The 24,698-nt window shown below is 34.9% G+C and overlaps 1 protein-coding gene across 1 annotated transcript in view; it reads left to right on the top strand.

Annotated features, from left to right (window-relative positions):
* The window catches only part of CDH12 (cadherin 12), a 455,451-nt gene that overhangs the window by 379,000 nt on the left and 51,753 nt on the right, over window positions 1-24,698 (top strand). The window contains exons 4-5 of the mRNA XM_036410619.2: window positions 13,743-13,862; window positions 22,612-22,779. Coding sequence (XP_036266512.1) covers window positions 13,743-13,862; window positions 22,612-22,779 — 288 coding nt within the window. The remainder of the gene's footprint in view (window positions 1-13,742; window positions 13,863-22,611; window positions 22,780-24,698) is intronic.

Here is a 24,698-nt window from a genome sequence, read left to right as displayed (position 1 = left end):
AGAACAAAATTTTATGTTGATTTTTTAATAAATGCATTTCTTTTATTTATTGCAGAGAGGAAGGAAGAGCTAGAGAGAGAGAGAGAAATGTCAATGATGAGAAAGAACTATTGATTGGCTGCCTTCTGCACACCCCCCATTAGGGACCAAGCCCATAACATGGGCGTGTGCCCCTGGCTGAAATAGAATTCAGGACCCTTCAGTCCACAGGCCGATGCTCTATCTACTGAGCCAAATGAGCTAGGGCCGATTTTTTTTTTTTTCAAGATGTCTTCAGGTTTACTCAAAGAGTTATTTAATATTTTGATAGTCTTGTATTTTTCAGTTATTCTATAAGTAAAGATATGAAACTAAAAGATCAGTTTATTTGCTTTTGACTTTTTCTCCTGTCTTCCTTTAAAGTTTTGATTCAATCCAGCCACAAACTCTTACCTCATTTCCAAATAGGAAATGGAATATTGATTGGCTTGAATCAAACTTTTACTATCTTACATAAGATAAATTTAACTACTTTGGCCACATCCAAATATAGATTACTTAATCCAACAATGACCACTAATTATTGTGTAGTCTGTGGAGAGGCTTGCAGAGTGTTATTTTATAAAAAGGACCAACAGGAAATAAGGCAAACATCACTAATTGCAATTGTGTTTGCCTCACTAGCCACATTATTCACCTGCCTGCATAACTTGCCTATTTAAGAAATGTTGATAGAGCCCTGGCCAAGTAGCTCAATTGATTACAGTGTCATCCCATTATGCCAATGTTGCAGATTTGATACTGGGCAGAGCACATATAAGAAAAAGCCAACAAATATCTAAATAAGTGGAACAGCATATCAATCTTTCTCTCTCCCCTTTCCTCTCTTTAAAAAAAATAATGAATTAAAAAATTTTAAATGTTGATACAATAAAGATATTTGAGAAAAGAACATTGGGTTAAGAATAAGGAGATTTAGTTTCTTCTCACAACACTCATCGTAATAGGGCACATGGGGTGTAATCAATGAAGATTTTCTGGCTGGTTTCTTCATTTCAAAAATTAAAAGTACTAAGAAGATATTTATTTTAAGAAACTTCTAGCTTAAAAAGTCTGAGTCTATGAAGGGCCCAATGTTAATATTTCTTGTTGAATTTAAAAAAATAGGCCTGGGCCTTAAATGTCCACATTTGTAAATTAACTTTATTTTCATGTACAAAGGGAATTGAATCTAGTATCTAATACCTAAGGGTGCATTTCCAGAGCTCTTAGTCTTCTCCTAGTTCTACTTTATCTTATGTTATCTGCCCTAAAGTGAATGGATATAAGTATGTTTGATGTCGAGCTATGAATTGCCATTATGATATATGAAGGATTTCGCTGAGAGCCATTTTGGAGAGAAAGTAGTTTAGATAGAGACACATATCACAGCTTTTGAACTTAATGGAATCATAGTCTACCCTCTATGAAGATGGATCAAAAGTTAGATTTTTTTTTTCATTTTTAAGTTGCTTCCTCATTTTGTTGTATTTATTTAATATGAAAACTATATTCTTTTTTTAAATAAATTTAATTTTTTTGTTTTGTTTTTTACTTTTTCCTCTAAATAACACTACTTACTAGGAAATTTACTTTATAAGCTAAACTTAAAGATGGCCTTGTATATTTAGTGCCATTTTTTTAAGGAGCTTTATTGAGCTATCCGACTTTTCAACTATATAACCACCAGCATTCTCTTACTTGATGTTCGCCTCTTCTATAACACATATGTATGTAGAGTCACTCTCTCTCTAAAACTGTGCTTTAATGGGTGAGGAACAAGTCTATATTTCATAACATGCTAATGCAAATGAATAAATGTAAAACATAACTATTTTTATCCCTCCATACTGAGTGTGAATCTCATTGTAAGTTATTATAGTAAAAGCACATAAGAAGCATACCAATTGAAATTTCTTAAATAATTATAGGAAAGACTGCAGTTTTCTTTACTCTTATTATTTCCATTAACTCTTACACCAAATAATCGACTTTATACATCTACTCAGGACTTCTAGTCATAAAAAAGAAGCACAGTATTCAGTTATTTTAAGCAACCATTTATTAAATATTTGTGGTGGTTGCAGTTCTAGATGATGTGCCTGGGAAGATGAGTGAGGAAAAGAAATATTAACAAGTAAAATAAACTAGTTGTTTAGGTCTTGAAATATAAAAAATACACATAACACACACACACAGCATATAATCAAAGGTGAGAGTTTAATTTGGCAAAGGGAAAAATGCAACATTATTACTGAAATTAATTTATTTAGGTATCAGTTACTTAAATTTCCTTCTCCTATTTCCTGAAACATTGAATGAAGCTTTGAGACTTATATTTTGTTGGTTAAATGTAGCTTATATTACAATGATTAGTATCTTAGACTGCCTCTGATATTTCGCCTCATCCCATAGGCAATGAAAGTCAAACCTGGCCAGTGTGGAGTAACGGATATGCTAGACGAGGCAGCTTTGGCCTCTGATGTTAACATAAAAAGGAGTTTAGGCAAAAGCATCTGTTCTCCATAACATGTATTGAGAAACAGTGGTATTGCTTTAATGGATATGGTTATTTCCTATAGCAAAGAGTATGAGAAAATAGAAAAAAAATCATATTTTTTATGTCTAGAACGCAAAAGACAGGAGAATACGCCTTCATGATTGTGTGATGACATGTGTTATCAAGTCTGCACACATGTGAAAGCATAGACTGAGCAGCTTTTTTAGGTAAAATATTTTGTTCACATTACCTCTGTAAAAGCAGCTTCGGAAGTCTAGCTTCAGAGCATATTACTGGTAATATTTTTTCCCCAAAAGATAAGCCCCACAAAGGCGGTGTCTCTTTGGGTGCAGGGAGCTGCAGCTTTCCTAAAACCGGTAGTGACAGTCAGAAGTGTGTTTTGAGAGTGGCGGGGCCCCTGATCAGAATTTCAGTATTCCTCTGCAGTGAGCCAGGGGCCAAATCTTCCTCTCCCACTATTTTTTAGGGGAAAGTTATAATATTTAAAAGTAAAATATCCCTTATACGTTTTCGTTCATAAATTAAGACCACAAGTACTTTCAAAGATCCAATTCCACTTTTAAAAATTTCTGGTATCATTTTTCTCTTTCATTTATTGAAAAGCTATTTTAATAAATAAAATATAAAATCTTTATGTACAACAGAGTGTGCTTATATTTGAGTTTCCTAATTAAAAATATGAGAGTAGTATCTTAAATATATTTATTTCCTATCAGAGATATTTAATCAAATATGTTTTGTTATTTTAAATATGTAATCATTATTTAGAAATAAATTAATTATCTAATATTAATTCATTTGTATATACAAGGATATACATTATCTTCTTGTATGTAATAGTAATGAATAACATCAACTAGGTGACCATTAACAATAGATTGGCTTTAAAAATAGTATAATTGTTTATTTGGGAAAATATTATATATTTATTAAAAGTATTTCACCCAATAATATTTAAAAACTGAATGCTTTTCACTCTATATTCTTAATTTTTCAAAAAGCAGTTTATAATTTTTATGAATAGAATAATTTCAGTTTAGTTAAATTTATTATTAATAGGCATTTCTGCCCTAGCTAGTTTGGCTCAGTGGATAGAGCGTTGGCCTGGGGACCAAAGGGTTCCAGATGCCATTGTGGTCAAGCAAGGGCAGGTACCTGGGTTTCAGACTCCTTCCCGGCCTGGGCCTTGGTCAGGGCACACACAGGAGGCAACCAATTGATATGTTTCTCTCACATCAATATTTCTCTCTCCCTCTCTCTCCCACTCTCTCTGAAAATCAATGGAAAAATCCTTGGGTAAGAACTAAAAAAAAAAATGGCATTGCTTATATTCTAAATAAGATACACATTTACTGGTAGGGAAATATTAACTGGTCAATCACAATGGAATGAATTTTTCCTTCAGCTACTTATTCATAATAGTAAATTTATTTCATTTTTTTATTTGATGATGCATTTATTTTTCCATCTATATTAAATAATTATAAATGTCATGTTGAAATATTTTATCAATCATACCAAAGAGTGTCTAAAATTTGCACTCAGTAAGGGGTAAAATAATGGTGAAATGAAGAAGATTCAAAGCATTGTTATCAGAAAAAAATTCTAAGTGGGAGAATAAAAATAGAGCACAATAGAAACATAAATGGAAAGACACAGATATTGTCAAGTTTAAAAAAATATAAAAAAAAATATATATATATTCAATTAAATCAGTGCACATGTATGAAAATTCTAAACAAGAACTTTCTATTTCTTACATAACACATTTGGTCACATAAATATTGATATTAATAAAATCCTGATGTTATCATATCACAATTCATGACCAGAGGTAATTGAGTCATGGATCTGATAGCCACAATTCTGGCTCCTTGCTTCATGGGCAAAGACAATGAAACTCTTGCCAAACCTGTGACATGTTCACAGCCCAGGATACAATGGTTAGAAGGCTCCCCCAACAAATCACTTATGCCCACATACCTAGAGGATAGCTTTCAAGTTTTTTATAAGTGAAAATGTGCATCCCCATAAGAGTGATCATTTTTAATTAAAATCAGGATAAAAACATATAAAGTAAACATTTTATAGAAACTTACGTAAAGTGAAATAAAGTTGATAATTGTATCAATATTTAATTTCACTGATTATCACACTAATCAGTCTTTTGTCTAGAATCAAAACATATTTAGTGGGATCTGAAGTTTTTATTCAAAAATGCCCATTTTAGAGATGAAAAACTAAGATTAGATTATGTTGCTTAACGATTATCATTAGTTAATCAAATGGGAGAATTTGGTTAGAAGGCATATGAATTCTTTTTTTTCTCCCCAGTATATTTTATTGATTTTTAACAGAGAGAAAAGGAGAGAGATAGAGAGCTAGAAACATCAATGAGAGAGAAACATCTACCAGCTGCCTCCTGCACACCCCCTACTGGGGATGTGCCCACAACCAAGGTACATGCCCTTGACCAGAATCGAACCTGGGACCTTTCAGTCTGTAGACCGACGCTCTACCACTGAGCCAAACCGGCTTCGGCAAAAGGCATATGAATTCTAGTAATTGAATTTTGTTAGTTACAACACAGTTCTGCTCTGATAAACTGGATTACAATGAATCTAGTAAAACAAGTGGACTTTCAAATCCTGTTTTTGTGTGTGTAACAGTTACTAAAATCAAACTTCAGCCTACATCACTACAGCATTTAACCACAGCAACATAAAAGGAACAAACTTTTAATATTAAATCACAATCCTGAAGTGCAAACAATACACATTTCTCTATTGGCTAAGATTATTTCAACAATAATGGCTAAAGTTACTGTCAAATCATAGTTGCATGTGCTTTCTATCATTATATTTGTGAGCACTTTTGTAAATATTGCAGCATCAAGTGGCATCATAATGTCTCTGAATTTATGAATTAATCAATAATCAATGCCACTTCATTCCAGTGAACTGCTATAAAAAAGTTCGAAGCTGTATTATAATAAATTTTCCAGAGATATGACCTCAAGAATAGGCTTTGATGTTACAAAAGTGTGTCTCCTTCCCTGGAACTGAGAGTAAAAATGCACGTTCTTCTGTAGACTTCACAGGGCTTGGTACATCAGGGCTGCCAATATGCTAGTAATTGATTTATTGTACTCTCTTGCCACTGGCACTAAGAGTTCTCGAGGACATGAAGCTGTTCCTTTGATTTCTGTAACAGAACGCAAAGCGGCATCACTGTCATTCTGTTGTCAGGATGGGATGTTGAGCTTTTTGTCTGAGTCAAAGTATATCATAAAGCTTCACTATAAACTTTTAACGTTGGTTAACCAAAAATGTTTTAAGCTCAACTCATTATTTTTTATAAATGTACTTATACAAGAGATGTGTATTAAGTACTTTAAATACCAGGCTCCATAGTAGGCACAGGGATTCCAAAGAGAACTGTAAGCAGTCTTTTTTTCTGTATGCTGTGCTTGCTGCCCAGTGGAAACACGAGAAGTATGAAACAAGATGCTCTTTGAACATATGGAAATGACTTCCTGGGAGAGAATCTGCTGAGACCAGTGTTTAATTTGGGCTGCAGTCCACTTCGGTGAAGGAGGGCATTTCTGACATCCCTAACAGAATATACGAAGAGCAGGGTATGAGTGAACACTGTGTCTTAGGGAAGTCATACTCTGTTGAGGCAGAAGAAAGTCGTAAACAAAAAGTGTGGCACTAGGTGAACCTGGAAATGTAGGTAGGGACAGATTCACAAAGGAAGCATTAAAGAGAGTGCTTGCATTTTTGGAAGACAAATGTGGCTAAAAGTATACAGGGTGGATGGAAGTTGGTTATGACAGGTAACCATGGGATTGTTAAATATTATAACTCTAAAACCCAGGTGTAAGTAGTAAATTTTTAAAGGAAAATAGTGAAAGGATGAAGAGGATAAACATAATTTATCAATGTATATTCAATAGAGATGGGACTAGGTGTAAACAGTGATTTAAAAAAAGTTTAGAATGCAACTAAGAAATTGAGTGTACCTTGTTCTAGTTTACTGGTAGTTTAGTGACTTAAACTATTAGGAAATACACTGATGATCCAGTTCCTAGCACATAAGGGAGGTGGTAGAGTCAGGCAAATAGAGTGAGAAATAAGTTGGCGTGTGTGAAAAGGGGTCTGTAAAGACTACTAAGAAATGGTGATCCCTAAAAAAAAGGGGAGAACTGTGAATAAAGGATGCTGAGGAAACCAACCACAGTTGGAGGCAGCTTGAAGAAGAAACTTAATTTCTACCAATTAAATGCCCTCAGAGAAGACAAACAGGAAAGATCAGAGAAATAGAACCAGTAATGGGAAGTTGAAGGAATACAATTGTGGGCCTATCTTGTGCTAACAGGAAGTACTAGGATAGGAGAAAGCAAGAGTTCAACAAAAGGAAAAGGCTGGTGGAAATATTCTGTGAAAGTGTAACAGTGAACGGGCTTGTCTGTAGTACTCCCAAGGGTAGACTGGATTATGGGAAGAGGCTGAAATGCAGGTGATTTATGTACTTTAGTTTAGACTTTGCAAACCTTTTGTGGAATCTTGATATATGTTTCCAGTTCTTAGATGAGATGCTCAGAGTTCACCAAAAATTCATTGTCCAAGTTCTCATTTTTGTTGGACAGTGGATACAACAAATTTCCCTGAATAAGAGATATGAAGAAGCTTAAGAGTTAAATTAATAATGAAAAATGTCAATGGATGTCAGTCAGACTGTGAATAGTCTTGAAAGAGTTCAGACTCAAGGCAGTGATTCATGGCACAACACTAAAGAATTTGGACAGAGCAATGATAATGTTCAAAATCCTGTAACCAAATAATTAATCTGCAATAATAAGTTATTTTGGAAATAGTTAAGATTGGGTATTGTTTCAATTTGTACAACATACTTACTGCAATTAGAAGGAAACCAATGAAATCTTACCCCTTGTTGTAAAGTTGAATTTTAACAACCATTTCACATGGACTCCCTATGTGCCAGCTATTATACTAAGCAATTTATATGCATTAACTCACAAATGAGTTTCATGAGATCCTGGCTATTTATACTCTCATTTTGGATTAGACATAACAGAAGGTTGGAGGGTTTAAGTGAATTGCCAACCTGTTGTTAATTTGTAAGTTACAGAAATGCCAATGTAAATCAAAGCATAACATTTCACACAAAAGGAAACTTGTGGTTTCATGTCATCAAAATGCGTGGAGGTTAAGCTTCATCAGGGTTTGATCAAAAGTCTCCATTTGTTTTTTCTGGGATTCCCAAGTTTGTGCTGCTTGTGTGTGACTATCTGTAGCCACTTCCCCCGCAACGTGTTGCAGCAGGTAATGACGTTCCACACATTTGCACACCCGTGTCCAGAGAAAGAAAGGAAGAGGGCATTTCTTAGAAGGTCTCAGCAAACATCTGGTTTTATTAACTTGAAATGAGTTATATTTTCACTCCCTAATCAGGCATTATTAACCAGAAAAAAGTCTGTGTTTGTTAATTTAGACTTGAGACAAACACCTTCAAAAGAGTTAAGCTTTATCTAACATGTAAGGAAGTATGAGGAACATAGTGACATATGAATAGGTATACACTGTGTGGCCAGATTATTATGATCTCTGATTGCATAATAATCTGACCACTCAGTGTGTATCCTATATAATAAAAGGCTAATATGAAAATTGTCCCTTTGACCAGGAGTTCGACCATCAGACAGGCCAGCCAAACGCCCATGTCCTCTCCCCCTGGCCAGGCTGGCCAGACCCCACCCAGGCATGGATTCATGCACCGGGCCTATAATATATATATATATATATATATATATATATATATATATATATATATATATATATATAATATATAATATATATATATATTACAGGAAGTACATTTGAAGGGGGCATTATTGCTACTCTGGGAGATTGTTACGGCATAAGTCCTTTCTAATCATTAAAAGTTCTGGTTATTTCAGACAGATTTAACAAGTATACAAACTCTTCTTTCTTGAGTTGCTAATGAAGTGATCCAACCAGTCTAGCAGTCTAGTCTCATTTTCATGTTGATACATCATATATATATATATATATATATATATATATATAGTGTCCAGATTATTATGTGTTCATATTAATCTGGCCACTCTGTATAAACACTTTTTAACCTTAGGTGAGATTAATTTGGGGCAATAACTACATCATCCATCGAAATCCCATTATCTTTACAGAATTAAAATAACTTTCAAAAAGATCATATATTTAATTACAAAGCTGGTTCTACAATTCAGTAATTCTGACTTATGGTTTACACACACACACACACACACACACACACACACACACGCACACACTCAATTTGTATTTTTTCCCTCCATTAAAACTAGATAGATGGATAGATAATGAAAATAGAGTGAGAGAGAGTTGATGGATACATGGGATAGATGAATGAATGATTGAATGGATGCATTGATTCATGGCTTGATTATTTTTCTTACCCTTTACATAGCAGAATCATCCAAACAAATAAAAACAATTAAGGTTAGGTGTGTATGGTGTGTATTAGATAAGCAAATTAATCACGTTAACCATCCTTAACACCTTGCTTAAAGGCATTTGAATCAGATGGGCTTTATTTAATCTTCAAGAATACAACACTGCACAGAAAGGATAAAGAAAGCAAAGCTTACTGAGTTATAGCTTAGAGCCACTGAGTGAATGAATTCCAAACCAGTATCTTTCATCATGAATTTTATGGAATTTCCTGTGAATATAATTTTCAAATGACACTCGGCACAAAGGAGACAACTGGAAATCGGAATTCAGTAGGTGTCACTGAGAGCAGACATTAGCATTTGTACTGATGTTCCTGGTATAGAATTCTTGGCACACAGAGGAGAGATAAAAGGCTCATAAAAATGGATTCACTTATCCATCAAAGTACAGTTGACTCACAAGGTATAAATATGTATAGTTTAAAATTTTTAGGACACAGCTAGGATGGGATTTTATAACCTTAGAGTGCTTTTGGGGTCTTGGGCTGAATAACAAATCATATGTTGTTGTCACAGCATTAGGGTTGCTGGGGGACACTGTGAGGCCGGGCTGAGCAGGGTCGGAATTGGGTTCAGAGAGAAACCACACACATTTCCTGCTGTGATTCTGGAAGTACATTTAAAGGGTGCAATATTGCTACTCTGGGAGATTGTTACGGCATAAGTCCTTTCTAATCATTAAAAGTTCTGGTTATTTCAGACAGATTTAACAAGTATACAAACTCTTCTTTCTTGAGTCGCTAATGAAGTGATCCAACCATTCTAGTCTCATTTGCATGTTGATACATTTTAAATAAGTATTCTCAAAATTGCTTTTTCTAACATCCAGATGATAAAGTCTAGGTCAGTATAAGAACATGGAGGGGTGGGACTTGAGAATAGAAATCATGCTAGTAACCTCTTCTATTGAGGAAAGTTTCTAGAGAAATTGTATGGGACTGAGCTTCTCAGGCCTGGGTACTCTTTAGACTTATCTGCCAGAATTGTAAAAAGTTCTGACACTTGGCACACCCAGAACAATGAAATTAGACTTTCTGATGGGGGCTCAGGAACTGATATTCTTCGTCCTTGTAGATGCCTCATATGCAGCCCTTGTGGGGGATGAAGAAGTCAGAGGCATCATTTACAGGTTTCAGGGGCAAACACAGTAAGAGGATCCTCAGAAGGAAGAGCCAAATGGGCAGTTCGGTGAAATCTAATGTGCAGTGGATTAAAGTACCCAGTTACTCTAAATCCTAAACTCACTTGCTGTGCATCTATGCTTAGTTTTAATAATTAAATTCTGCTTTAGCAGACCAACAATATCTTTGTGGAATCTCAAACATGCAATCTCTCTCTCTCTCTCTCTCTCTCTCTCTCTCTCTCTCTTTCTCTCTCTCTCTCTCTGCCTTGGCTCTAAAAACCTATCTGCTTTACATTTCTCTGCTGTTGATGCCTTTTTAATGTAATAATATGTACATATATTTTCAAATTCTGTTTGAGAAGCAATTTCTATGTATTTATGATTCTCTACCTAACTCTAAGTGCATTATTTCTTGTTTATAATGCAATGTATACATAAAGTATAAGCAAATAGGAAATGATATGCCATGTGAAATTCCTCTCTCTTTTCCTGTTTATTCATCGGTGTGAAGGGTTAATGTTATTCACAAAGATATTTATATTAAACTCCCTGGGTTTGCATTGCATATTGTGGCTGTGTCTTACTTATGGGGTTTTTTAAATGCAATGTCACTCATTTTTGAGTTCTGTTTTCTGAAGTGAGAACATCAATACATTTGAAATTCAAGACAAGTTAAACTCCCAATTTCGTGTTTTAAAATCCTGTAAAGGACATAACTAGCTACTGGATCACCCATTTAGAGTATTGTGTGTACAGTATTTGTGCCCGTTGTATGTATATATGAGTACTGTAAGTATCAAACCTATAAACATTTGTTTGAGGCTTAGCTTACTTCATAACAGACACTACATGTACAAAGAGTGAATGTGGAAGGACTGTTGAGGTGAATGGTTTCATCATTCACAAGAGTACAGAAGGGTGAAAAAAATATCTCTACTTCTCTTAGAAAAGTCAGTGGAGCTGGGATATCAAGGGCAAGTAGGATTTTTCCAGCTAGTGGAGGTGAATGCCCTCCCAGTAACAGGGTCAAGTGGAGAAGAGCAAAATGAGGGAAAGAGCCTCAAAGAAACAGCCAATAAGCCTGTGTGGTCCCTGCAGGAGGTCCCTGGCAGCACAGTGGGAAACTTCTCTGGGAGGGATATTGAAACCCACTCATGCCATGATATCCATAGCATGTCAATGGGTTTAGATTATTTTTCTTTTACTAGGAATAGAAACCCATCATATGTTTAATTTTTTTTTAATTTTTTTTTTTTTTTTTTTAGTGGAGAGTACCGTGGTTGATTTTGTGCAATGGGACAATGACTCTGATGCCTCTATGTAAAAAGAGGTGGAGGAAAAAGCAAGTTAGAATGTTTTTCAGTCTTGCAGTTGTAAGTGGGGTTGCAAGCCAGTTGAGTTAGTGGTGGGGATGAGAAAAGGCAAATAGTATATTCAACTAATAGAATATCAAAATAGACCAAGAGACATTTAACCATGGAACAGACTGTTGAATCTCAGAGGAAAGGCGTGGGTGGGTGGATTGGAATAGATTAAACAAAGAACTTGTATGCTTTTATGTGTAAGCCTGGTTGGGGCGGGGGGGGAGGGGGGAAGGCGCAATGTGGGCTAGAAGGGATCAAAGTGTGGGGGAGAGGAAGATATATGTAATACTTTCAACAATAAAAGTAATTGTTTTTAAAAGAAAAGAAAAGCCGAAACTAGTTTGGCTCAGTGAATAGAGCGTCAGCCTGCAGACTGAAAGGTCCCAGGTTCGATTCTGGTCAAGGGCAGGTACCTTGGTTGCAGGCACATCCCCAGTAGGAGGCGTGCAATAGGCAGCTGATCGATGATTCTCTCTCATCAATGTTTGTAACTCTCTATCCCTCTCTCTTTCTCTCTGTTAAAAAAAAAAAATCAATAAAATATATTAAAATAAATAAATAAATAAGTAAATAAATAAAAGAAAAGAAAAGCAAAAAGAGAATACCTATATACATCTGGGAAATTAAAAAAAAAGAGAGAGATTTTACACAGACCATCAATGCACTTTAATCCACTTATGTTTAATGAATCAACAAATTAATGCATACTGTAACATCACTGCACTTCAATACTTTGATTGTAAAATTTGGATATTGTTTCAAAATATTTCTTTAAAAAAAGCCTAAGTGAGTAACTGAAAGGAAAGTAGCAATTTTATATCCCCCAAACTGAGCAGTTACCTTTGACTCCTCCAAGAGGTGAAAGGGGTGCTGCCAATTGTATAACTTTGGGTGCACATATTGCTCCTTTTTGCTCAGTAGAGATTTCCTTCCTTCATTAGCAACATATTAATTAATTTATTTCTTGTTTGATATTCTTGTTTTTACTTCATTCTTACATTAGAATAGTGGCTTTGAACAGGACAGTAAGAAGAGGTACTCACTTAAAAAGTTGTAGGAGGCAGAGACCAAAGGGATGATTACCAGAAGGAAAGGGATGGATAATATCATGATAAGTTTACAAGGTGACACATGATTACTAGATTTAGTGGAGTGATCAAATGGTAAGGCATAAAAATCTCAAACAACTATTCTGTGCACTTAAAACTGAAATAACCAATGCAGCTTTACTTAATAAAAAGTCAAAAATAAGTTTTTAAACACTCAACTATGACTATCTTATATAATACTGTAAAAGCCCAGCGACAAAATGGCAGAATGACTGGAACTATAGGAACAACTGTGGTCCCTCACCCTGGCTGGCCCTTCCCCTGTTCAGCCCCCAACGGGGCAGGCTGACTGGACCTCACCAGTGCACAAATTCATGGACCAGGCCTCCAGTGGATATATAAGACTAAAAAACAAACAAACCAAAAAACAAACAAACAAAAAAAACTCCTTTCAATTTCTCTTAGTTCATAAGTAATATGACCAAGTGTCAGAAAAAATGAGAATTGCTACAGATAATTAGGATTGTCTTTAATGTTCCATGTCAATGAGTCTTTGGGTTAATGCAGTCTAGAGACATAGAGATGGTCTCACAGTTATGTTTGCAATTATCTGGGGTTCCTCAATTTCTCAAATATTAATCTAATTAACGGTTTCCTAATGCTGGTATGTAATTGTTGATTTTTAAATTGCAATAGCAAATTGCTTACACCCTTGAAAGTTCAATAAGCCTTTAAACCTTTTAGCTTTTCTATTGATATCCTAATCATGAAATTAAAGCATCCGTAGTAAGCAGAAGAGCTAATGTAAGCAGTGGCATGTTCTTTATGGTGTACAAATCAATAAAATTATTGTGATGACTTTTAGTTCAATGATCTAGCTACTGGAAATGGACATAGCTCTTAAAATTGGTATGTAAAGCATGTAATCATTTGTACAAACTGTATTATTGCCTAACATTTTGGTTAAAATGGTTAAATTATTCTCAGTGACATCATATGCTCACGGAGTAATGCCAAATTCCCCCCAAAAAATAGCCCAGCAGATAACTTACATGGCCTTGATCTCAGTGAAATAAAGATGCTAGAGTCATATCTTCTTATTTTCCAGGTGCATATGTGCTCCAGGTCAAGGCCACGGATGCAGATGACCCAACCTATGGAAACAGCGCTAGAGTCGTTTACAGCATTCTGCAGGGACAACCTTATTTCTCTATTGATCCCAAGACAGGTAAATGTTGTATTAGAAACAGCATTACCACCATGCCTGCAAACATTTAAACTTTCATTAAATCTTGGCATAGGAAGTTGCCTATTCTAATATTACAGTAAAGTTTGCATACACTGCAATTAAGCAAAGGAAGATAGGATCGTACCTCACTGCTGCAGAACTATTTCCTTTGGATTGAACTTTGTGTAGATATAAATATTTTTACATATGTGTGTCAACTCTACATTTAGAGTTCTCTATACGATTTTTTTCAAATTTTCAAAAGTCCTTTCTTTCTTTTTTTTTTTTTAATTCTCCTGGCTAAAACAGGCCTTTATTTTAGGTTTTCTTGGTTGGGTTCAATCATGTTCAGTTTTGGGCCTTGTTGACATATGCTAAGATCATGAAGCTTCTATTAATATTTTTCAGGTTATGGATAATGGACTTGGATTTTCCCTGCTTCTAGTAGGGAAAAGATAGGTTTGGAAAACTGGAAACGCCAAACTAGTCTATATTTTTAAAATCAGTCTCATTTTTAAGTCAAGCCATTTAAATTGTTTTCAAAAACAAATATATAAGAATCTATGGGAAGTCTAGAAAGGGAAGAAGGTAGACAGAAATATTTTGTATTCATTTTTAAATAAAATGAGGTTCCCATGTTTCAGAAAACTTGTTTTACATGCTGGATAAGAGAAATATATCAGCAAATATTGAAGGGAAGTTATCTAAAATGTTGTACATCATTTTATTAGGCAGAAGCATGACGGGTTAATTTTTTCTTATATTATTACCTCTCTTTTCAAGTGTACCGTAACGGGTAATCTAATAAAGAACAGAAGTAAGAACAATACATATGTCTTAGATCTTTTCAAACTCTAAGAAGTGCTTCTTAGAGACAGAGGGGATGGAGAAAAGAGAAAAGAGGTGAGAAATTGTTGAGGTATTAGAGTACAGTTATTGGCTTGCAGTGATTATAGACTAGGTGAGTTTATGTACTCAGATTAAATGTGGGTGCAGAAAGATGAAGGACTTGACATTGGTGACATAACTATAGATGGAGCCAATATCTATGTTTTAAGAAAACACCAGATAAAATCATATAAAGATGAACTTAATCAGAAAGCATGGGTAAAAATATAATTATTAAAGTGAAATTAATATTAGACAGATAAAATTATATGAGTCAAAACACTTGCACTTCCCTTGACTTTACTTGTTAATTACCACCCTCAGATAAACTCTCTTTTTAGAAAATATTATATCATAGAAAAGTAGTATATTCATAATATGGCTTATAATTGTGTGCTTGTATTTTTTACATAATGATTAGTATTTAAAACTGAAGATGAAACAATTCTGGCATAAACTAGGGAATAGATTTTTTGAAGCATTGATTTTCACTGGAGACAGAAGTCTTGATACTAACAATACCTCAGACCACTAGACAGGAAAAGAGTGGATGATGAAACGCTTCATTAATAAAATGATAACTAGTTTTTTATGCACAGAAACCATTAAGAAGACTTCTTGTCAAATTTATCACCCTGTGGTTAATAAGAGTAAATAAAAAATCAAGCATAATTGCAATTTCTCAGAAATAGTCTCCATTTGTTCCAGCCATATAGCTTTCTTTTATGATTCCTTTTGCTATTATTAAATAAAATGCATGAGAAACTATTATCTTAAAAGTTTCCACATATGAGTGTAGAATACAGTTAAAAACAATTTTTAAAGAGTCTCATCTAAACTTCTAGTGCCTAAAATTTATGAAGAGATAAATATAACCATTTATTTTTAATTTAAAATAAGAAAAAATTTTAAAGATTTTTTTTATTGACACTGTTGTGTGACAAACATTATTTGGATTAACTCTGAAATAATTTTTTTTTCTAATTTAGTATTCAAATATTCATATATTTGCCTCAAAATTAAAATGTTTTAAAACTCACAAATAGAGATAAACCTATAAAATATTAAATAATATGTATACTTTTAATCAATTTTATAATCTATTATATATGTATTATATTAGCATGTTATGCTGTATGACATACATTTTTACACTTAAATTTAATTAGAAGAACACTCACAATTTATAAAACATCAAACAACAGACATTGTAATATTTTACCTAGTGTAAGAAATCAGAATGCTTCCCCTTTATACTATCCTTTCTCTGCCTCACTGGGATACCCCAACCTGTGTTACAATCTCCATATAATTGATTATAGAATTATTTAATTGAATAAAACAAACATTACTATAAATTACTTACCCTATGTCTTAAATTATATTTAAGATTATTTTAAATTATTTAAAATTTTCCCTGATTGATTTAAAAAACTAGTCTGACATGGATAATTAGATACTGCTACTATGTGTATCATATATTCTATTTTCCTAAATTATCTGAGCCCCAAGTTGGGAGAACATTATGTAATCTAAACTTAATTTTTCATTTCTCTGAACTTTAAAAATTTTGTGACAAAATGGACATAATAAAATTACCATCTTAGCCATTTTAAGTGTATAATTCAATGGCATTAAGCACATTGATATTGTTGTGCAACCATTATGATCATCTATCTTTGGAACTTTTTTTGCAATATCATGTTCATTGTCAAATGTGCATTTATGAGTGTGTTTTTTTAATGTATTTAAACCTTAATTTCTAGATTTCATATGAAAACAGTTAAGTGAGAATGGAGTTCCATGCATGACATACTCCACACACCCCTTTATCCTTTATTCACAATTCTGATGGTTTGTGCTCTGAGAACCAATCCTAGCTTATGTTCAGGGAAGCCCCATAAAGGTTGCTGAGAGAAATCACTCTTTCTCAAGATTTTTGCTTTTTAAATTTGACTATCACCTTTATTTCAGGTGATAGTCAAATATCTTATAATCTTCAATGCTGTGTCCAAAATGAAATCTGCCATATCCTGACTGATAATAATTGTTTCAGGACTTTAAATATGTGTTGGAAGCAAAATAAGTCAGTGAGAGAAAGATAAATATCACATGATCTCACTCATTTGTGGATTATAATGAACAACATAAACTGATGAACAAAAACAGATCCAGAGACAGAGGAGCACCAATTAGATGCTAAAACCTCAGAGGGAAGGTAGGGGAGGGTGGGGGTAATGGGAAGATATCAAAGGACTTATATGCATGCATATAAGCCTAACCAATGAACACAGACACCAGGAGGGTGAAGGTATGAATGGAAGTGTGTGTGTATGTGTGTGTGTGTGGGAGGGGGCCGGGGGGGGGGGGGGGGGGGGGGGGAGGAGGAGACAATGAGGGCATAAGGACACATATGTAAGGCCTTCATTAATAAAGAAAAATAAAATAAAAATATAAAAATGTATTGGTGTTTTGAGCCCCGTATTAAAAGGAAAACACTGCCAGAGTTTATATTTTAAGTTATATTTTATAGCAACTATATAAATATTTAAGAATGCTTTATTATTTGAAAATGCTTTTGATATTAATTCAGAGTTAAGTCTTACAGGATTCAGACACCTCGGTTTGTGCTGGTAAGAGAGATGTAACTTTTTTCTTCATAAACCAAAAAAGAGCATTTGCCACAGAAAACAATCACTACTATCCCCCTCCCCCTGTTAATACAAGGACTAATAGGAACTTAACAAGAAAGGAAAAGCAATAGATGGTGATAAATGTAAGGAAGGAAATGTGTTCAGGGAATAGGCAAGTATTAAGATGAAACAACAGCTTACCTCTTTTAAAATGTTTTGCATATCTGTGGTAAAATTACATGACTGAAAACGTTCTGCAGACAATGGTTTCCTTGTGAGAACCATTGCCCCACTTTGTGAGAACTCTGTGTGAACTGCACTTGCCTAGTTTTAAAAGTCACGGAACTTCAGCAGACAGAAGTGAGGATGTTTGACCTTGAGAGCAACGTGCTCTGGGGGGATGTGCTACATGCCTGAGGAAGCTGTAGAGCTGTCAGGTACGAGAAGAACTAGCCGTAGTCTGTGCTGCTGGAGAAATCGGCTATCAGTGGCTGGTCTGAATTCCAGGAAGAAAAAAAAAATTCATATATATATATATATATATATATATATATATATATATATATATATATATATATATTTAAAAAAAGATGTTAGTACTTGCCCATAAATAAGAGTAGTGCCTTGTGAGACTATGTGCTTCAAATTGCTGGAAATGCTAAAGCAGATAATGAGTAATGAGCAAATGTTTTATCCTGTTGTTTAAAGGACAGGATTTCCCTGATTCTCACGACTGAACAATATCCTATTCTATGTATCCAGTCTTCCTTATCCAATCGTCCACAGATGAACACTTAAAATGTTTCTCTATTTTTGCTATTGAGAATAATGCTGCAATGAACATGGGAGAACAAATATTCTATGAGTTTCTGTTTTTATTTATTTTTATTTTTACTATATTTTCTCTAGATATATGTCCAGAAATAGGATTGTCGACCAGAAGGGAGCTCTAATTTTAATTTTTGAGGAACCTCCATGCTGTTTTTCATAATGGCTGCACCAATGTTCTTCTCCACCCACAGTGTACAAGAGTTATTCTTCTCAACTTCCTCCCAACCCTTATTCTCTCTTGTCTTTATGATGACAGCCATTCTTACACCTGGGATACCTAGCGAGCTTTTGATTTGACTTTCTGTGGTGATTATTGAAAGCCTTTGCATGTGGCTATTTGTATAACTTCATTGCAAAAAAAAAAAAAAAAAGTTTATTCAGTTCCTCTGCCCATTTTTAACAGTTTGTTGTTGTTGTTGAGTTATATGAGTCTTTTTCTATTTTGGATAATAATCCCTTGTCAGATATAGATGTGCAAATATTTTCTCCCATTCTGTAGATTGCTTTTTAATTTTGCTGACTGATTCTTTTGCGGGCCAGACGCTGTTTAGTTTGATATAGTTCTGCTTGTTGATTTTCAAGATGCTTCCCAGAAAGTTTATTTATCTTCGAAAAGCGCTGTGACTTCCTTCCCCCACTGTGGTCTGTTTTGATACCACCCTTCCCATAGCAGGATGCTGCGGCCATCTGGGCTCTCCCCGGGTGCCCTGGAGGGCTGTGCTCCCCTTCTCTGCCACCCTGAGACACGCCAACCTGTGTTAATCCCAGGTCTGCTTTCTCTACTTCTCTGAGATGGCAGCGCTAAAGCTTTGCCCGAGAGTAATTTCCTGACACTATGTTTAACAGCACTTGATTTCTTTTTCCTCGTAGCACTAATCACCATCTGAAATTAGCGTAATTATTTAAGTGCTTCTTTATGGCCTCCTCACCACCCCACATGAACACATAGCATTAGATGTGCATTCCACACGAAAATCTTGTACAGAGACTGTATTAATTATTATCCCAGATGGAAACAGATGGCACCCCATTGGGCAATTTGGGATTCATTTAATAATAGAGCTCTTTATTAAAGTGCGAGCAGCCTGTAGGGAAACGATGGGGACAGGCCAGGATCTGGAAGAGGAATACAAGTACACGCAGCAGCCACACTGAGGCTGAAGGAATGAGAGGGGCCTGGAGACATTGCGAGGTGAGGGACTGCAACAGGAAAGAGGGGGGCTTCCATGAAAAGAAAAACCCAACCTCATTCTCCTTTATACCATCCCATCTCCTAACAATTGGCCTAAGGCAGTGGTCGGCAAACTCATTAGTCAACAGAGCCAAATGTCAAAAATACAATGATTGACATTTTTTTGGAGAGCCAAATTTTGTAAACTTAAACTTCTTCTAACACCACTTCTTCAAAATAGACTCACCCAGGCCGTGGTATTTTGTGGAAGAGCCACACTCAAAGAGCCAAAGAGCCACATGTGGCTCATGAGCCACAGTTTGCCTACCACGGGCCTAAGGCAACCACGGGCCTAAGCCAGAAAACAGATAGAGGTCTAGAAAAGTGTATGAAGTGGGTCTGGAGGAATAAAAGGAAGAGTGTTTGCTATTATACCTTCAAACCTAATCACAGTGCCTGAATGAAACATATTGTAGTACAAATGCTCACTCAGTCCAGTGTAGCATGTCTCAGTCCTGCCCTCAATTCAAGAAAAGTTTATATAAATATCCTGGATTATCATATGTAATATTTTCATTCTTATATGTAGTATGGCATTATTTTTAGCTCACTTTGTTTTCAGCATATTTAACACGTTTTTACAAAATAGGTTGATATCCACCCAGATTAAGGATCTTGTATACAACATGTGGTGATTACAGATGGTGGATATATTCCCTGGAAGACTAGCATCCCTGCATATACAGTTTTTTAAGTTTATAATTCCCTCAGCCATATATTTCCATTAATTTTGGCAGAAATAAAATCCACTTTCCTCATTTTGGTTTTTACTCTAATTATCATATTAATTATATGTGTTGGAAAGTTCATCGGGCTTAACACACTCAAATCCTACTAGGATCCAATGAATATTTACCTACCTATTCTTCTTCCCCCAATAAATAGGATTTATCTCAGATTAATTAAAGTTTGTGGTATCATTCCTACAAAGTACTAATATTCTCCAATAAAGTGTGTGTGTGTGTGTGTGTGTGTGTGTATGTGAGTTTTAGGCTGCAGCTATTATTATACAAGGTTGTTGCTATATCTTTATATACAACTATTGAAAAGTAAAAATGGGCTCATGAACTGAGGCCTAGGACCAGAAAGAGCAGAATGCGGCATTTATTTCTGCTGGTTGCATTCCACTAGCACTTAAGCCCGGTACTTGGCAAGATTCCTCCCTGTTCAAGACCATGCAATGTACTTCTGTTTGTTTGGCTTTAAATGTAAGCAGTTAATAAGCAGTGTGCATCTAGAAAAAGAGTAACTTCTTGAAAAGTAAGTTTGTTTTCCTTCAAGCAGATTCAATGGACCACAGTGTTTAAAGATTATCTTCTCTTTGAACTTTGCCTGAATCCCTAGATTCAACTCTAAAAATGTAAATTCTGCCAATGCCACGTTTTATTTCCTGGGGAAAGGGGTTTTAAGTGGGAATGGTTGTGGGTAGCAGAAGCACGTCATACTCGTCAATGAGATTTCTTTGAAACTGCACGAAGGGCCCTGCTTGCTCTCTAACACGCCTTTCCAGTTGAGCAGCATTCTACCGGAAGGGGGCCTAGAAGGAGCAGAGAGGTCGCCTACCAGACTCAGGATGAGCATGAGGGCGAGGCAGATTGAGGTCATGAGGGTGACTGTAACAAATCAGCAGGAAAAAAATCTAGGCTTAAATTAGTCTGTTATTTCTTATTTGCTCTCTTTCACAGCAACCTAATATATATGTGTATGTGTATATAACACATTTATACGTTTTCATATTGGAAATATTCATATTAGAGATGAATTGAGATATATATAATGAATTGAGTAAAGGTAGATCTAATCTACAACAGGACAACACAACATGCATATGAATTAAAACCCAGGCATTTATCTAAAAATATAAGCATCGTAACACAGGCAGAAGTCATATAGCTTAAGGCATGTAGGACAGGCCATTGAGGTGAAGAGATGAACACTTTTAGTTAAGAGACTTGGGGATGAAACATTAGGAAACTGAGATGAAGAGAGGAAAAACAGATTGGAATAAAAGGCAGTGCCAATGCATAAATAAAGCAGCAGTAGCAAAAAATGGAGCTTGCCTCTTTTTGCAACTGTTTCCTGGCAAGGATTCGAAGAAATCTTAGATTATAGTTAAATTTGAATTAGCAGCAAAACAACATTTGGTAAGTCAATAGTGGAAAGAATAGATTAAATGGGATTGATATTCAGCTTGTGATTCAGAGGCTATATTTTGTGTCGGTCTGAGAGTTCTTATTATCTTAGTCCTCATATGTGCTACTTTATTTAAGGAACAACACTATCAAAGACACATGGGTTTAAGACAAATCCTCTGCAATCTTTTGCTAAAACTATCAGCTATAGATTAGAATTTGGCATAAAATTTATTTATAATTTGTTAGTCTCAACAAATCCAGAAGGTTTTAGTTATTGCACTATGAAAAAATAGAAATAGAAATTAATTCTACACATGGGCACAGAGTGGAAAATAGGCTATGTTTATATGTACATATACTATATGATTCATGATCATACATTTAATTATTTATAGATTCATTCATTTATTCGGCCAATCTTTCAACTGAATTCCTTCTAACTGGCAGGCACTATCCTAAATGGTGATAAGAGAGACAAGGTCTCTGTAATGTCAAAGTTTCATAAGATTTAAGTAAAAAACTAGTGGCTAAAATAATTAAGAGGAATCTCTAAAAGACAAAATATATGAAGGAGATACTTAGTGTGTTTAAAATAGTGATGTATTTATCCTGAAAAATTAAGAATGAAGAAGAAAATGGTCATCTTTAGAAATCTCTCAGTGTAATCACTTAATGTTTTTAATATACTTATCTGTAATTGCTGAAAGTTTTCATTTTCTCTTAAAGACAGCATCATTCTGCATAAATAATGACTGACCTGCTTGACTAATGAATGGCCACCTTTTACAGCTGATGCATTATTCTTCAACCACATTTCACAGTGCTACACATTTCATTACCCGGCTGTCACCATCACGTTTTGTTTATGTCCTAACCACACTTTGGGTGTTTCAATTTTTAAAAGACACATAATTTTTGTTGCTGTGTCTTTGCTACTGAATCTAGGTAGAATCATTTTCTTGTTGTAGACTTATTTTATTTTAGAAATTGCGACTTGTGTTATTTATCTTTTGTTATTTTTCCCCCTTAAGGTGTTATTAGAACGGCTTTGCCAAACATGGACAGGGAGGTCAAGGAACAATACCAAGTCCTCATCCAAGCCAAGGACATGGGCGGACAACTGGGAGGGTTAGCCGGAACGACAGTAGTCAACATCACCCTCACCGATGTCAATGACAATCCACCTCGCTTTCCCAAAAGTATGTTCTTTCCTGTTCAGTTTGAATCAGTGCAGCTTTTTAAAAATGCTCTTACATGTCATCCAATGCTATAGGAATTGCAATCATTTTTTCAGATACTTTTGGTCTTTGATAAGCACAGAGTAATGGATAAAAATGAAATGACTTCAGATTTTCACCTTTCCATTAGACTCATGCACAGTGTGACTTTAATAGAAAATATCACAAGTGAGTCAAAACTTGAACAAATAAGTCTTATGCTGTCAATTTCTGTGAAAGTAAAATATTCACAACAGACTGGGATATTGCTCTAATTCGTTAACTGAAAAGTAATGCAGTTGACAATGGCAATGTAATTTAAGACATATTTCACATATATGCCACCATGTTATTTGCTATAGCATTTAATTACCATAAGAATTATCTGCCTTCTCTTTAGTGATTATGTGTTGAGTCATCCTCATATACATTTTTTTTTATCAGAGAGATTAAAGTGATGCTATTTACATTACTTTAATTCTACTTTTTTTTAGTTTTGCAATAGATAAACATTGCTATATTTTGGATGATAATAGAATGTTTCATACATGTATCTACTCTGTTACTCAGTTTCTCATTGAAAATGGATACTTCTCACCTGTGCTTTCTCTAGTTTTCCTTGGCAGTGTTACATTTAACAGGTATTGGTATCTATTTGATTTCTGATACGTTCTCAAGGATTAGTTCAGTGTTCCTGGGACTTCTGATACAGAAACTACATGTTTCTATTTCTGGTTAAATAAGAAACTCAAGAAAATCACTAGATACTCATTTGCAGGGACAGTTTCATAAAACAACAGGAAATTATTCTCTTCTTCTGACTCCAGAAGCATAGTTTAGGTTCATCTTATAAAGTTATATAACATTGAGAATATTTAATGAAATGGACATTTTATTCCTTTAGTTATGTGGTTTTCCATATTTTACTACTATGTCATTTTTTTCTTAAGTTTATTATCATTTTTATGGAAGTATATTTACTCAGTGATCATACATTTTAATTGCCAATGTTATGAAATCACCATCTTTAGCCCTTAACTTGTTTGTTTCAGTGGATAAAGCATTGGGCTTGTGGACTGGAAGGTCCCAGGTTTGATTCCTGTCAAGGGCAGGTACCTTGGTTGTGGGCACATTCCTAGTAGGAGGTGTGCAGGAAGTAGCTGATCGCTATTTCTTTCTCATTGATGTTTCTGACTCTCTGTCCCTCTCTCTTCCTCTCTGTAAAAAATGAATAAAATATATTTTTATAAAAGAAAGAAATCATCATACTTTAGCAAATGCAACATATAAATGAAAAATGGCTGGGCATCATTTGTTATTGTTAGAGTCTTAGAGCAATACTTTTCCTTTACTATTAAGGGAAACAGAAAAATATAAATAAAGGTTAAAAAGGAGAAAGAAACATGCATTTGATTATCTAGCACACGAAAATAATAAAGACTATGTTCCAAAATGCAGCAAGCAAGGCTGTTGTTTTTTCCTACTGCATATATGTGACCAGCTGTAGAATAGCTAATTGAGAAAGATGGTTTAGGACAGTGGTCGGCAAAATCATTTGTCAACAGAGCCAAACATCAATAGTACAATGATTGAAATTTCTTTTGAGAGCCAAATTTTTAAACCTAAGCTTCTTCTAATTCCACTTCTTCGAAATAGACTCGCCCAGGCCGTGGTATTTTGTGGAAGAGCCACACTCAAGGGGCCAAAGAGCTGCATGTGACTTGCGTGCCGCAGTTTGCCGACCACGGGCTTAGGAGGTAACTCTGCTTCTGGTACACAAAGTGGCATTGGGAGCCTGGATCCTCTTTGGGGTTTTGTGCATATAAAGTATGTTCCATCTAGAGCATAGGAAATACAAGACGTGTGACTAGAGAGTGTCAGTATTCTTATTCACAAGGAGG

Source organism: Pipistrellus kuhlii, unplaced genomic scaffold (genome assembly GCF_014108245.1).
Source record: "Pipistrellus kuhlii isolate mPipKuh1 unplaced genomic scaffold, mPipKuh1.p scaffold_m20_p_4, whole genome shotgun sequence".
Classification (NCBI taxonomy): domain Eukaryota; kingdom Metazoa; phylum Chordata; class Mammalia; order Chiroptera; family Vespertilionidae; genus Pipistrellus; species Pipistrellus kuhlii.
Note: the sequence above shows the minus strand (reverse complement) of the source record. Positions and strands in the feature narration are given on the sequence as shown.